Source organism: Xyrauchen texanus, chromosome 41 (genome assembly GCF_025860055.1).
Source record: "Xyrauchen texanus isolate HMW12.3.18 chromosome 41, RBS_HiC_50CHRs, whole genome shotgun sequence".
In the NCBI taxonomy this organism is placed as follows: Eukaryota; Metazoa; Chordata; class Actinopteri; order Cypriniformes; family Catostomidae; genus Xyrauchen; species Xyrauchen texanus.
Window position 1 is genome coordinate 14,820,181 of NC_068316.1, and position 14,165 is coordinate 14,834,345.

Consider the following 14,165-nt stretch of genomic DNA (forward strand, 5'->3'; position numbering starts at 1 on the left):
AATGCAGAAAGTTTTCTGTGAGGGTTAGGGGATAGAATTTAAAGTTTGTACAGTATAAAAACCATTATGTCTATGGAAAGTCCCCATAAAAAATGGAAACCAAACATTATAAATTAAGGGTTACAATCCTGAAAATTAATGAATATTTGGTAGTTATGATTTTTTTTTTATTACTTTATTAATTATATTAAAGTAATATTAATATATAATATTATTATGGCAGTTTTTTGACGCTGATATTTTTGTCCTCTGGGACCTCTGAGTAGATTTATTTCATTGATACACAAGGGTTAAATAAATACCTACAGAAATTGACTTTCAAAAACAAACATACACTGAGAAATATTCACTGTCAGAGTAGAAAGGTGTAAAAACTAGCCCCAGTCTCCCCTATTATCATCCCATACAAATTGTCATGAGTGATGTGAGAACATCATGGAATAAAGGCTGTTTCTCACAGGTACAGCTGTGGCGTATCTCAGTAAACTGACTCTAATTGAAGCAAATATTGGGTGAAGTACTGAGGTGGGATGAGATCAAATATTTGTCAGATATCCAGTCAAGCATTCAGCCACTTTGCTTACACAGCACAAGTCAAGATAGAGAGAGTTGGTCCTCACTTACACACCAAACCACACACACAGAAGAAGCCCAGAACAGAAGATATGTAGTGGCACATCAAGTGTACACACCAGACAAAGCTATCGGCAAATTTGGAGATTTTGAGGAGAGCAGGTTTTGTGGTTTGGTGACATGACTCAAACTCACTCTTCACTTTACACTTTGAGGGGGAATAGAAAGTTCCTGCTTTGATTATTGTTTTATTAGTCAAACTCTTATTTATTATTTTTTTACTTTTTAAAAATGCATGCACTGTTTTGTAAATGTTTTGAATTTTGAATGTTGCTTTCACTTTTTTCATTTCACTAATTGAAATTGGTAACACTTTACAATAAGATTTCATTCTTTAACATTATAGTTAAAGTTATCATGGACTAACAATGAACCTATATTTTACAGCATTTATTAATCTTTGTTAATGTAAATAAAAATACAATTGTTCATTGTTAGTTTATAGTAAGTTCATAGTGCATTAACTAATGTTAACCTATACAACTTTTCAATTTAAAAATGTGTTAGTATATGTTGAAATTAGATCAATAAATTGCTGTAAAAGTAATGTTCATTGTTCGTTCATGTTAAAGGAATATTCTGGGTTCAATAAATTAAGCTCAATCGACAGCATTTGTGGCATAATATTGATTACCACAAAAATTCATTTGGATTTGTCCCTCCTTTTCTAAAAAAAAAGCAAGAATCTGTGTTTCAGTGATGCACTTACAATGGAAGTGAATGGGGCTAATCCATTCAGGTTAAATACTCACTATTTCAAAAGTGTAGCCACATAAACAATATGCATCTTAACTTAAGTATGACAAAACTGTTCACTAACCTTTTCTGTGTAAAGTTATAGCAATAACAACGCACGATGTAATTAGCGCACATAATGTAATAAATATTACATTATTAATGTAATAAAATGTTCATAATGTATTAATTTTCTCAAATCATAATAAAATCTTGAGCTCATAATGTAATAAAAAAAATGTATATTATGAGAAATTTATTACATTATGAACTCACCAAAAACATTTGAATTACAATGTAATAATTTTATTTTTTATAATTTTCACATATTGCAATAATTTCCAAAACAAACAATAGTATCATTAAACATGGTTCTTAAACAACCCACGAAATGCACAAGATTAAAATATTCATGCATTTTATTATTATTATTATTGTTATTATTAATATTATTATATTATTGTTGTTGTCAATGTTGTTGATGTTATTATTATTATTACCATATATTACTTCTGATATATATACACAAGTAAAAGACACTTGTAGTCTTCAGTTAAGAGAGGATATTAAATATTTTTCAATTTGACAACGAAAGGTATACATACTGATAAATGACAAATAGTGTGTGATAACAACACGGTGTGCAAAGTAAAGCCTATGATGTAAAATAATAGCCCACAGTATCAATATACTTTATATATGTATATAGTTGAAGTCAGAAATTTATATACACGTAGGTTGAAGTCAATAAAACACATTTTCTAACCACTCCACAGATTTCATATTCGCAAACTCTACTTTGTGTATGACATGAGTCATTTTTCCCAACAGTTGTTTACAGACAGATTGTTTCACTATTAATTGACTATATCACAGTTCCAGTGGGTCAGTTTACATACACTAGGTCAACTGGTCCTTTAAGCAACTTGGAAAATTCCAGAAAATGATGTCAAGCCTTTATACAATTAGCCAATTAGCTTCTGATAGGAAGTGTACTGAATTGGAGGTGTACCTGTGGATGTATTTTAAGGCCTACCTTCAAACTCAGTGTCTCTTTGGTTGACATCATGGGAAAATGAAAAGAAATCAGCCAAGAAAAAAACTGTGGACCTCCTCAAGTCTGGTTCATCCTTGGGAGCAATTTCCAAACGCCTGTAGGTACCACGTTCATCTGTACAAACAATAGTATGCAATTATAAACACCATGGGACCACACAGCCATCATACTGCTCAGGAAGGAGATGCATTCTGTCTCCTAGAGATGAACGTAGATTGGTGGGAAAAGTGCAAATCAGTCCCAGAACAACAGCAAAGGACCTTGTGAAGATGCTGGAGGAAACAGGTAGACAAGTATCTATATCCACAGTAAAACTAGTTCTATACCATCATAACCTGAAAGGCTGCTCAGCAAGGAAGAAGCCACTGCTCCAAAACTGCCATAAAAAAGCCAGACTGCAGTTTGCAAGTGCACATGGGGACACTTACTCTGGTCTGATCAAACAAAAATGTAATTGTTTGGCCATAATGACCATCGTTATGTTTGGAGGAAGAAGGGTGAGGCTTGCAAGCCGAAGAACACCATCCCAACCGTGAAGCATGGGGTTGGCAGCATCATGTTGTGGGGGTGATTTGCTGCAGGAGGGACTGGTGCACTTCACAGAATAGATGGCATCATGAGAAAGGAAACTTATGTGGATATGCTGAAGCAACATCTCAAGACATCTGCCAGAAAGTTAAAGCTCGGTCACAAACGGGTCTCAACTCAACTCAACTCAATTTTATTTATAGAGCACTTTCAAAAACCACACTGGGTACCAAAGTGCTGTACATGGAGTTACAAAAAATAAATAAAATCACATAAATACAGCTTAAGAATGCAAAAAACATTTAAACATGTGGGTCTTCCAAATGGGCAATACCTCCAAAGTTTTGGCAAAATGGCTTAATGACAACAAAATCAAGGTATCGTTGTGTCCATCACAAAGCCCTGACCTCAATATGACAGAACTGAAAAAGCATGTGCGAGCAAGGTCTCTTTTACACCAGTTCTGTCTGGAGGAATGGGCCAAAATTCCAGCAACTTATTGTGAGAAGCTTGTGGAAGGCTACCCAAAATATTTGACCCAAGTTAAACAATTTAAAGGCAATGCTACCAAATACTAACAGAGTGTATGTAAATTCTGACCCACTGGGAATGTGATGAAAGAAATAAAAGCTGAAATAAATCATTCTCTACTATTATTCTGACATTTCATATTCTTAAAATAAAGTAGTAATACTTACTGACCTAAGACTGGGAAGGTTTTCTATGATTTAATGTCAGGAATTGTGAAAAACTTTAAAAGTATACGGCTAAGGTGTATGTAAACTTCTGACTTAAACTTTATACACACACACACACACACACACACACACACACACACACACACACACACATGTAAATTTAAGAAATATACTGGGAAAATATCTTGCACATTATAATCATCTACTGTACATCTTCAGATGAACACTATAACAGTCCAACCTTATTCAAAGAAAAGAATTGTATGTTGAAATGCAACTCAGGTAAATAAATGTTAGTATATTATTAAGTACTGCAAACTGATTCAAATATTAAAGAATGTTGCATAATGTGCAGTTTATTTCTTCAAGTAGATGTCCTTTATGGTAAACCATCCAAAGAACACATGTCTTACTACAGTCCACAGCCATATCCATCGAATATGCTGGCCAAAATGCTCCTTGAGTTTTTGAGCAAGGCTATTTGTCCATCCAGCTCCTTCCTACACATGGTGATGCAACAGTCCTCATCATTCTCAAATTGCAAAAGATCTACCAAAGCTTCTCTGAATTATTTTCTTGGTAAAAATAGCTGGGTAAGCTCTCTGAACATGGCAAAGATTAAAAATGTGAAGTATAGACATGTCCATGGACAGACAAATCTTGATAATGTATGAAAGTATGTTCAGAGCCAAATAGCGGCTAACAGGCAGAGAGTCAAGGCTAAAATTAGTTTTGACACTAGGGCTGGGATAAGGGTAAGTGAATCGGGAATAGGGACAGGATGAGGGCCATGGTCCATGTTTGAGTCAGGAATAGGGCCAGTTACCATTGTAAGTGCCTAACTGTAACCTTGATTATTTAATTTTTTTTTTAAAAGAAAAATTAACCTAGTAATCAACATGATGCCACAAATGCTTAACTTTTTGATCTTGACTTGTATTTAACCTGGAAAATTATTTTATAAAGTTTTTAACAAATGGAACCTTATTGTAAAGCATTACCTTGAAATTTAAAAAAGCACGCTTATTTAATAGTATCTTGGTCTTGTTGAATGTTATTGAGTTTGAGAGATTAATTGTGCTGAAAATGATTTTAGCTGTTCTGGAACTTCCACAAGACTCTGCAGTTAAACTTCCCTCTTTCCAAAACACAGCCCTCCGAAGATACCATTGAAATCATCACAGAAATGTAGCCTACAACTGTAATTACTATCTAATAGAATTCTAGAAAGCAGCCGTGCATCTTCTCACAGCTGTCAAACAGGACAGTAGCAATATAACGCCCTCAGTTGACAACTGTTATAAATCTCAATATGACATTAAACCTAAAAGTTCTGCTTCAACTACAACACAATGGGAATGAGCCAAATGATTGACAGACAGAAAGCACAACAAAGTCAGCTGCTTTTATGACTGTCAACAGAACTCATCAAAGCATTTCTCAGCACACCTTTTCAAATCATGATCTGCTGTGCAATGTCCTCTTGCTACACGCAAAACTAAGGATTTTTTCAGTCATGTCTAATACTGCTCTCTAGTGACAGCAATTCAGAACTAGCACATTTAGAACTAGTGCGAATGTAAATTGTTTATTTATTTATTTAAAAGCCTCTGTGTTGTATAAATGTAATTATGTAATTCATGTAGAAAATGTCTTTCTCTAATATTAAGATTAAAAACGTTGATGTCAGTTAAAATAAGTTGATAATAAAAATATGAAAATTACTTATTTGATAGATACCCTCTAAATTGTGTGAGGTATATAATTATATTGAGGTACCACAGTAAATGTATTAATATTATACACCATCATTCCTTTTGAATTCACTAGTTCTATTGTGAACAATACATTTAGATGGCTTTGCCAGCAGATGAGAGCTGTCATGAAGACCAGAGAACTGATATGTTCAGTAAAAACGTTATAAAGGCTATTTAGAGAAGGTTATATTCACCTCTGTCAGTCTCTTCACTTTACTGATTTCTGGCTTTAGGGAATAGCTAAACAGAAGCCAACATTAGGCTCTGTTCACACTGCTCTGGATGGTAAGTCCTAGTTTTGTCATATTTTTCTTATATGGAAGTCATTGTAGAAAAACAAATGTCTGTGAATAAACATCTCGTAAATGAGGCATCAAGGGGATGACAACTGTCTGTGGGACTGGTGAGAACATTTTTATTTGAACCATCTTAAATGGATACTTCACAAAAAATAAATCACATTTACTCAACCTCATGCCATGTCATGCCATGTGTGACTTTAAACTTGAATAATCTCAGAACCTCTTCTTATTTATTTATTAAAAATTTCTCACGTTCTCTTCCCAATTTGGCATGCCCAATTTCCAATGTGCTCTAAGTTCTCGGGTGGCATAGAATGATTCTTAGTTGCTTCCGCGTCTGACCAAGAGATTTGGCTAATTACAGACAGATTTCAAATCTACCATTTATGTTGAAAATACTAGAAAAGGTGTCCTCCAAACTATGTTAATTTCTAGAGAGAAATGGAATATATGAACAATTTCAGTCAGGATTTAGGCCCCATCACAGTACAGAGACTGCACTTATCAGTTGTAAACGACTTGCTCTTATCATCCGATCACGGCTGCATTTCACTGCTAGTGCTTTTAGATCTTAGTACTGCATTCGACAAAATAGATCACGACATTCTCTTGAATAGGCTGGATAATTATGTTGGCATTAGTGGACTTGCATTAGCATGGTTTAATGGTCCTTAAATGGTCCTTAAATGGTCCTATTTATCAGAACGCTACCACTTTATATGTGGTAACCAGGAACTGTCAAATCAAACAAAAGTTAAGTATGGAGTGCCACAGGGATCAGTTTTAGGACCTCTGCTTTTCTCCTTATACATGCTTCCCCTGGGAGATATTATCAGTAATCCACTCTTCCACTGTTTTGCCGAAAATAAAAAAATGTACAATTTACAATTCCCCAAATTAGCTGTGTATCAATGAAATCAAAGTTTGGATGGCCAGAAATTTCCTTCTACTCTATTCCGACAAAACAGGGGTACTAATGATTGGACCAAAAACCTCTAAAAATAATCTAAATTAGATATAAATATAACTTGACTCTCGATGAATGTACTCTCATGTTGTTTTCTTCAGCAAAGAATTTAGGTGTTATATTTGACACCAATCTGTCCTTTGAAAATACAATTTCCAATGTTTGTAGAACAGCATTCTTACACCTGTATATTGCTAAATTATGACACATGCTCACTGTTGCTGATGCTGAAACATTTATTTTAAAATGAATTCATGCATTCATGACCTCAAGACTAGATTATTGTAATGCATTACTGAGAGGATGTCCAGCAAGTTCAATAAATAAACTTCAATTGGTTCAAAATGCAGCAGACAGAGTGCTGACGAACCAAGAAGATCATTATAAGGAGTAAGATCCTTTTCATATTTGTCTCCTAAACTATGGAATAGTCTCCCTAACACTGTTTGAGATGCAGACATACTAACTCAGTTTAAGTCTAGACTAAAGACTCATTTCACAATTAGGCTGCTTTAGTAAGGTCTGCTGGAACCAGAAACATCCATCATGATCTATAACGCTGTATAAAATTTTATGACATCTACGCTAATATTATTCTATTTGTTTCCATGTATCATATTTATATCCCCAGGTTACCAGAGCCTGTCAGATCCAGCTCTGTTCATGAAAGATGACGACAAACTACAGCCGGTGCAAGCCAGACATCACTTCAGTCTTTTGACTTCAGAGGATGAACTGATGCCAGCTCCAACTGTAAGACATCGGACACTTCATATGCCACTGCCTGAACCTTGGATTTAGGATGGACCCCACTGAACCTCACTGAAATTCCCTGCAGTTTAACCTGCGATGCACCTCATAATTGATCTCTGCCTGCATCACCTTTGTCTATTGATGGACTACACTCTTGAAATGGAATAAATAGACTATCATTTAATTGCCAACAAAAGGCTTTCAGCCATCTAACAATGGAAAATGCATCTATCTGAACTTCTGCAGTTAATCCAGGATGGACTTCAAAGACTTCAGTCATTAATCTTAAAGTTCATAAAAAATCTTTTATTATTATTTTTAAAACACCGGACCTTAACGCTTCATTTATAATACCATGACTTGAACCGCACACAAATAACTAATACTGGCATTTTTATATTCATCTTGTTTAGCCAGAGGGGAACTGGCCCCCACAGTGAGCCTGGTTTCTCCCAAGGTTATTTTTCACCATTAACCAACATCTTATGGAGTTTTGTGTTCCTTGCCACAGAAGCCTTCAGCTGGTTCTAAATAAAATTATTTAATTTCTATACACATTTTACAAATCACACTTTGTTTCTGATAATGCATGATTTCCTGTAAAGCTGCTTCAAAATGATGCGTGTTGTGAATTCAGCTCTGTAAATCCATACAATGCAAGTAAATGGTGACCAAAACTTTGACGCTCCATAAGACTCCAGTGTTTAAATCATTTTCTTCTGATGCAATCCAATTAGTTTTGGGTAAGTAGGCTACAGACCAAAACATAACTCAGTTTTCACTATCAGTCTTGACATCAGCACTCTCCTTGGCAATACTTTTTTCAACCTTAATTACAGCCATGGCCAAAAGTATTGGTATTGACATAAATTTTGTGTTTTGCAAAGTTTGCTGCTTCAGTATTTGTAGATTATTTTTCATGTTTCTATGGTATACTGGAAAACAATGATAAGCGTTTCAGAAGTTTTAAAGGATTTTATTGGCAAAAACATTCAATCTATGCAAAGACTCAATATTTACAGTGTTGAACCTTGTTCTTCATAACCGCAATTCACTCTGGCATGCTAGATATCAGCTTCTGGACCAAATCAGATCCATTCTTGCCTTATAAGTGCTCGGAATTGATCACAATTTGTGGGCTTGTTTGTCCACTCGCCTTTTGAGGATTGACCACAGGTTCTCTATGGGATTAAGATCCGGGGAGCTGCCTGGCCATTGTCCAAAAGTCAGTGCAGATGCACTCACACCTACCGCCTGCCAATATGGAGCAAGCTCTGCACTGAATTCACATGATTCCGTAGCTGACTCCTAAGGAGGAGATGGTCCTGGCGCTTGCTGGACCCTCTGGGACATCCTGAAGCCTTCTTCACTGCAGTTGAACCTCTCTCCTTGGAGTTCTTGATGATCTGGTAAATGGTTCTTTCAGGCACATTATTCTTTGCAGCAATTTCCTTACATGTGAGGCCATTTTGATGCAAAGCAATGATGGCTACACGTCTTTTTTTAGAGGTAACCATTGCAAACAAGAAGAGTTATTACACCTGACAAGTACTCGTTCACACTTTCCCAGGTGCTGCTATTAGTTAAATGTTAGCTGGTAATTTTGTGCCAGAGCCAAAAAACTGTGAAATTTGGGTTTTTGTGATACAGTAAAAAATGTTGGCTAATAAGCTTTTGGGAATTCTTTAAAATGCATTTGATCACTCTGCACAATAATCTAGAACAATGTGAATTAACACAACAACCGAAGCAGAAAAAAGCAAAACACAAAATGTATGTCACTGCCAATACTTTTGGCCACAGCTGTACACAAGTTACATCCACTTATAGCTGTGGGATCACACCAAACTGGGTTTCCTTACAATTAAATCTACAGATATCCCTTTGAGCTGAAACATGTAACTTCTTAGGCATTAAAATAATTTCTCCCATCCCGCATAATACACGGTGAAAAATTCAGAAGGCTATTTGAAAACAATTGTTTATTTTGGCAATTCCTTCTGGAAGCGCAGAAATGACACACTTCAAATTTAACTGATATTTTCTTATGTAGTATAACAGCACAATAGCTTGTTATAATTGCATCAAATAACAGGAAAAGGGATTGCAGTAACAGAACCAGTATTTGGGATTTTTTTGCATGTGCTCAGTGCTGTACAGATGCTTCTTTATGTTTCTTCTGAGCAACAATCCTACATTTACAAATCAAACTCTACCCTTGATAAATAAAACTGAAATAGCAATTTCAGTAAACATGTTTTCTTTTAAAAGAAAGACTTTCAAACATGAATTATGTGGTACAAAGTATTTTATTTTGGTCAGCAGACTTATGCCATGAACTCATAGGGGATGGGCTCCAGGAGCTGAGGCTCGTTGTTCTTGGTGCTGACAAAGTGCGCTGGCCGTGGAGCAGCAGGCTGAGAGGAGAGAGCAAGACACATCAACAACGGAATACACAACAGTAATGAAACTACATTTTCATTTGTACATTAGTCTAACTGTTAAAAAAAAGGACCAAAGTTATTTCACATACCTGGCGTTTCAGCTCAATCCAGGTGCCTGCCTTCTTGGCCTCCACTTTCTTCTTCTCGTTCTCCTTTACGCGCTGCAAGAAGCTGTCTCTGCTTTTTGAGTGCTTAATGTGCTCGATACGCACATTAATTCTCTTAGCCAGGATCTTGCCCCTGAAAGAAACAATTGTTGATCACTACAAAAACAGGGGTTAAGTTATGCAATTACAAGTATCCATGAGATGCATGTTTCCTTATTGACAATCTGGCACAGGCATTAATGTGTCTGTCCAGGGTGCATAAGGATGATTGCTCTTCCCCAAATGAATGACCACACAGGACACTGGACTGCCCTTATGGTAAAGTGAAGCTGGGGCTGTTACACCTTAAATGTATGAATACCCATTTTAACCCCATTTCAAACCCAATTAATAATTTTAAAAAGGACTGCTATGGTTACCAAGGATCAACATCATTTAATTTCATCATGTTAATTTCATCACTTACTCACCTTCATGCCATTCCAGATGTGTATGACTTTCTTCTGCTGAACACAACCGAACATTTTTAGAAGAATGTCTCAGCTCTGTAGGTATCTTTAATAAAAGAGAATGGTGACCAGCAATTTGGAGCTACAATAATAAGATAAAAGCAGCATAAAAGTAATCCATATGACTTTAGTGGTTTAATCCATGTCTTATGAAGCGATGCAATCAGTTTGGGTGAGAAACAGATCAACAATTCAATGCTTTTTTACAATAAATCTCCACTTTCACAATGTGAAAGTGAAAATTTGTAATACAAAATACTAAAATATAGATCTGTATCATATGTCTTCTGAAGATATAGATTTAACCACTGGAGTCATATAGTTTACTTTTATGATGCTTGCATGCTTTTTTTGAGTTTCAAACTTTTGGTCACCATTCACTTGCATTGCAAGGACCTACAGAGCTGAGAGATTTTTATAAAAATCTTAATTTGACCCCCTGCAGAAGAGAGAAAGTCATACACATCTGGGATGGCATGAGGGCGAGTAAATGAGAGCTTTTTGGGTGAACTATCCCTTTAAATACCATCCTTTATCAAGAAGAAAAGCAATGGCCAGACATAATAAGTTTTTTGTTTTTAGACCTTTTGCTTTTAAAATATGAAACACTGGATTCATGTAATTTAAATAGATTTGACTACAAAAACCACACTACAACAAACACTTTAATGCAGTATGGTTTTAGTCTGACCTCAATCAATTATTTAACTGTACAAACTGTCAAACTGAACAACAGCCAGCCATCACCAACTAGTACAAGTTCAGTAACTAAAACTTTCTAACAAGGCAGAACCTTGCATGCATTAATTCAGACTATCAAAATGTCTGTGTATTCTGTTCATCAACATCTGGATGCGATAAGTGTTCAGAGCTGTACTTACTTGACTTGCTTGTTGACAATGATGCCTACAGCATGCTGTGTAACATTATAAACACGTCCTGTTTTACCATGGTAGCACTTATGAGGCATACCCTTCTGAACGGTTCCTGTGCCCTAGGTAAAAAAAAAATTTCTCAATACAAAAAAATCACAACAAAAGGTATACTAACAATATAGCTCAAAGAATACTATAAATCTTTTATAAAATGTAACATACTTTGATATCAACAATATCACCCTTCTTGTAGATACGCATGTAAACGGACAGAGGTACTGGACCTGTTGTGGAAAGAATTAAGCATAGTTAGACCTAAAAGTTTCTATATCAACACTGCCTATGACAAACTACAGTCCAGAGTAAATCAATGCAGAGTGTGATTCAAGTGAACTCACCATGCTTACGGAAGGGCCTGGCAAACATATACCTGGTCCCCCTCCTCTTGCCTCTGGTGTTCGTCATGATGCCTGATTACTGAGTGCAAAAGAGACAAAACAATACAATTTAGAAAAATCATCTCTCTCAAAATTAGTTTCATAAGTAAACATTGCATCCAACTATGACCAACTAGGCTATAACAACTAAACTATAAGGGACTACTTAGATGATCCATTACAGTAGACAGCTTCTAGTCATTAATAACTGTGCAATACACTAGTTCTATAATTATGACATAAGAGCATAACATGAAAAAGCATTGCCTCAAATACACATTACTTCATAAGATCTACCAAACATGACACTGAATTCTCGATAAATGCTGCAAAGTTCAGAGATTTCCTACAATTATATTTATTTGCCAGAACCTCATCTCTCTCATTGCTATCTGTGCACGCATGGCCCACATGGAAAAGACACGACACCGCTTTACGTTTTATTTGTACTCTTAACAACCTCAAGCAACACAAACATAAGCTTAATTTGAAGCTAAATTGTGTAAGAATCATCTGTGGTGCTTTGTGTATGAGTTCTGTGCATTCAGTGATAATTAATCGACGATTGTATACATAATATCTGGAGCACATCTTACCCCCGATTGCTCGCAAGATGGCGGGTAGGGCGGAAAGAGACAGATGGGGTCCTGCAGCTCTTCCTTCAAAGCACACGAATAGGAGTTATACTCATTTGCCTGAATAAAATTGTTCCATAGCTTTTGCTCACTGGGCAGTGATGTCATCAGAGCCCTTCTACCAAGTTGAGCCTAGAAGGTTAGCAACACAACGCATAAAGGCGGACCCATTGACATTTTATGATTCATAGTTGTATAAAAACTCTTGAAAGGAGAGCAAGCTTGTAAACCCATGTTTTTTTTTTCAACAAAACTGTTTCAATACTGATGACAAATGTACTAACCATTTAAAGGTGCACTCAGTAACTTTTGTCTTTGTGGCATCTTTTCACGTGGCTCAATGTGCATGAGGCTCATGCTCCTCTCCCTGATCCATGCTCAACTTACCATGCACCCCATTGAGAGCGAGAACCACTCATCACGACCACGAGGAGGTTACCCCATGTATCTCTACCCTCGCTAGCAACCAGGCCAATATGGTTGCTTAGGAGACCTGGCTGGAGTCACTCAGCACACCCTGGATTCGAACTCGCGACTCCAGGTGTGGTAGTCAACGTCAATACTCGCTGAGGAATTAAACTTCTTTAAAGAACAGAAAATTACTGAGTGTACCTTTAAACAGTTAACCATTTAACCAATTAATCTTATCAATATACAAATCAACTAGAATTTGGTCTGATCTCTTTCCAACAATTATTTATGAACAAATAAGGCAAAGAAGTCATGTTTAAAATATTACACAAATGTTACCCTTATAATAGAACACTGTCTAAGTATATTCAAAATATTTAGAATAAAAGAAGAGATGATTGAACATCTTTTCTGTGTTTATGTTAAAATATTTTGGAATGAGTTGTACACACCTCTCAGAAAAGAAAAAAAAAACATCATTACAACACAAACTCTCAAATTCGGTACATTGTTCATTTAGTTATTATTGTTTTTTTGTATTCATAAATGCATTTTCTGTCAGAATCCTCTAATTTCAATTGTTTTATTTGGTAAATTATGATTCTCATGTTATGTTTATGATGGGCACTATATATATATATGTGTGTGTGTGTGTGTGTGTGTGTGTGTGTGTGTGTGTGTGTGTGTGTGTGTGTGTGTGTGTGTGTGTGTGTGTGTGTGTGTGAAATGTGAAACAATTACTCTCAATGTACAACCTAACTGTTTCTCTCTGCTTTTTTATTAATTTTCCTTTTATTTTATTTTTCCTGTACTTCCATTCTATGGGCGGTACACTGGCGAGGAGACAAGAGGCCAATTCAATGGATGTATATGTCGCAGATGCTTCGGTGTGCTAAATAAAATGCGTTTGTGAGGAAACATCTCATGACTTAATGAATTGACCGTCTGTCCACTAATCTTAAATAGGTTTTGCACTTACAAAATCATTTTGGCATGACTATGTGTGGTGTTTACCAAAGTCTTTCTAGCAAGTCAGTCCACTGGCGGCCATCTTTAGAACGCTCCCGGGAAGCTATATCCAGTCATGAAAGTGCAGCTACAATCTACTTGAATGGGGGATCACCGAAATCTCAGAAACGGTTGGTCAAGATTACGATCAAATAACATATTTCATATATGCAGTAAAATTTGACAACGCTGGAATCATAAATGGTGCTTATTTACCTCAGATTACGCTAAAAACAAAAGGAAAATAATAATAATAATAATTTTCCCGGTTCGTATAGCTAATGCGCATGCGTAATCTCGAGATGATTG

The 14,165-nt window shown here is 35.9% G+C and overlaps 1 protein-coding gene across 1 annotated transcript; it reads right to left on the reverse strand.

Moving 5' to 3' along the window:
• Positions 1-9,393: 9,393 nt before the first annotated feature.
• On the reverse strand, positions 9,394-12,469 carry LOC127634434 (60S ribosomal protein L21-like). Its single transcript, XM_052113999.1, has 6 exons — positions 12,399-12,469; positions 11,764-11,842; positions 11,588-11,649; positions 11,372-11,484; positions 9,964-10,114; positions 9,394-9,847 (listed from the first exon to the last, which is right to left on the reverse strand). Exons 2-6 carry the CDS (start codon positions 11,828-11,830, stop codon positions 9,758-9,760), a joined length of 483 nt encoding a protein of 160 aa, XP_051969959.1. The 5' UTR covers positions 11,831-11,842; positions 12,399-12,469; the 3' UTR covers positions 9,394-9,757.
• Between the last annotated feature and the right edge of the window lie 1,696 nt (positions 12,470-14,165).

What these genes read in the sequence shown, in the direction of transcription:
- LOC127634434 (XM_052113999.1), bottom strand. Translation starts at nt 11,830, where the DNA reads ATGACGAACACCAGAGGCAAGAGGAGGGGGACCAGGTATATGTTTGCC. An exon ending in CAGGCCCTTCCGTAAGCATG is followed by an intron (nt 11,650 to 11,763) that starts GTGAGTTCACTT and finishes TTTCCACAACAG; the next exon opens with GTCCAGTACCTCTGTCCGTT. An exon ending in GGATTGAGCTGAAACGCCAG is followed by an intron (nt 9,848 to 9,963) that starts GTATGTGAAATA and finishes CTCTCCTCTCAG; the next exon opens with CCTGCTGCTCCACGGCCAGC.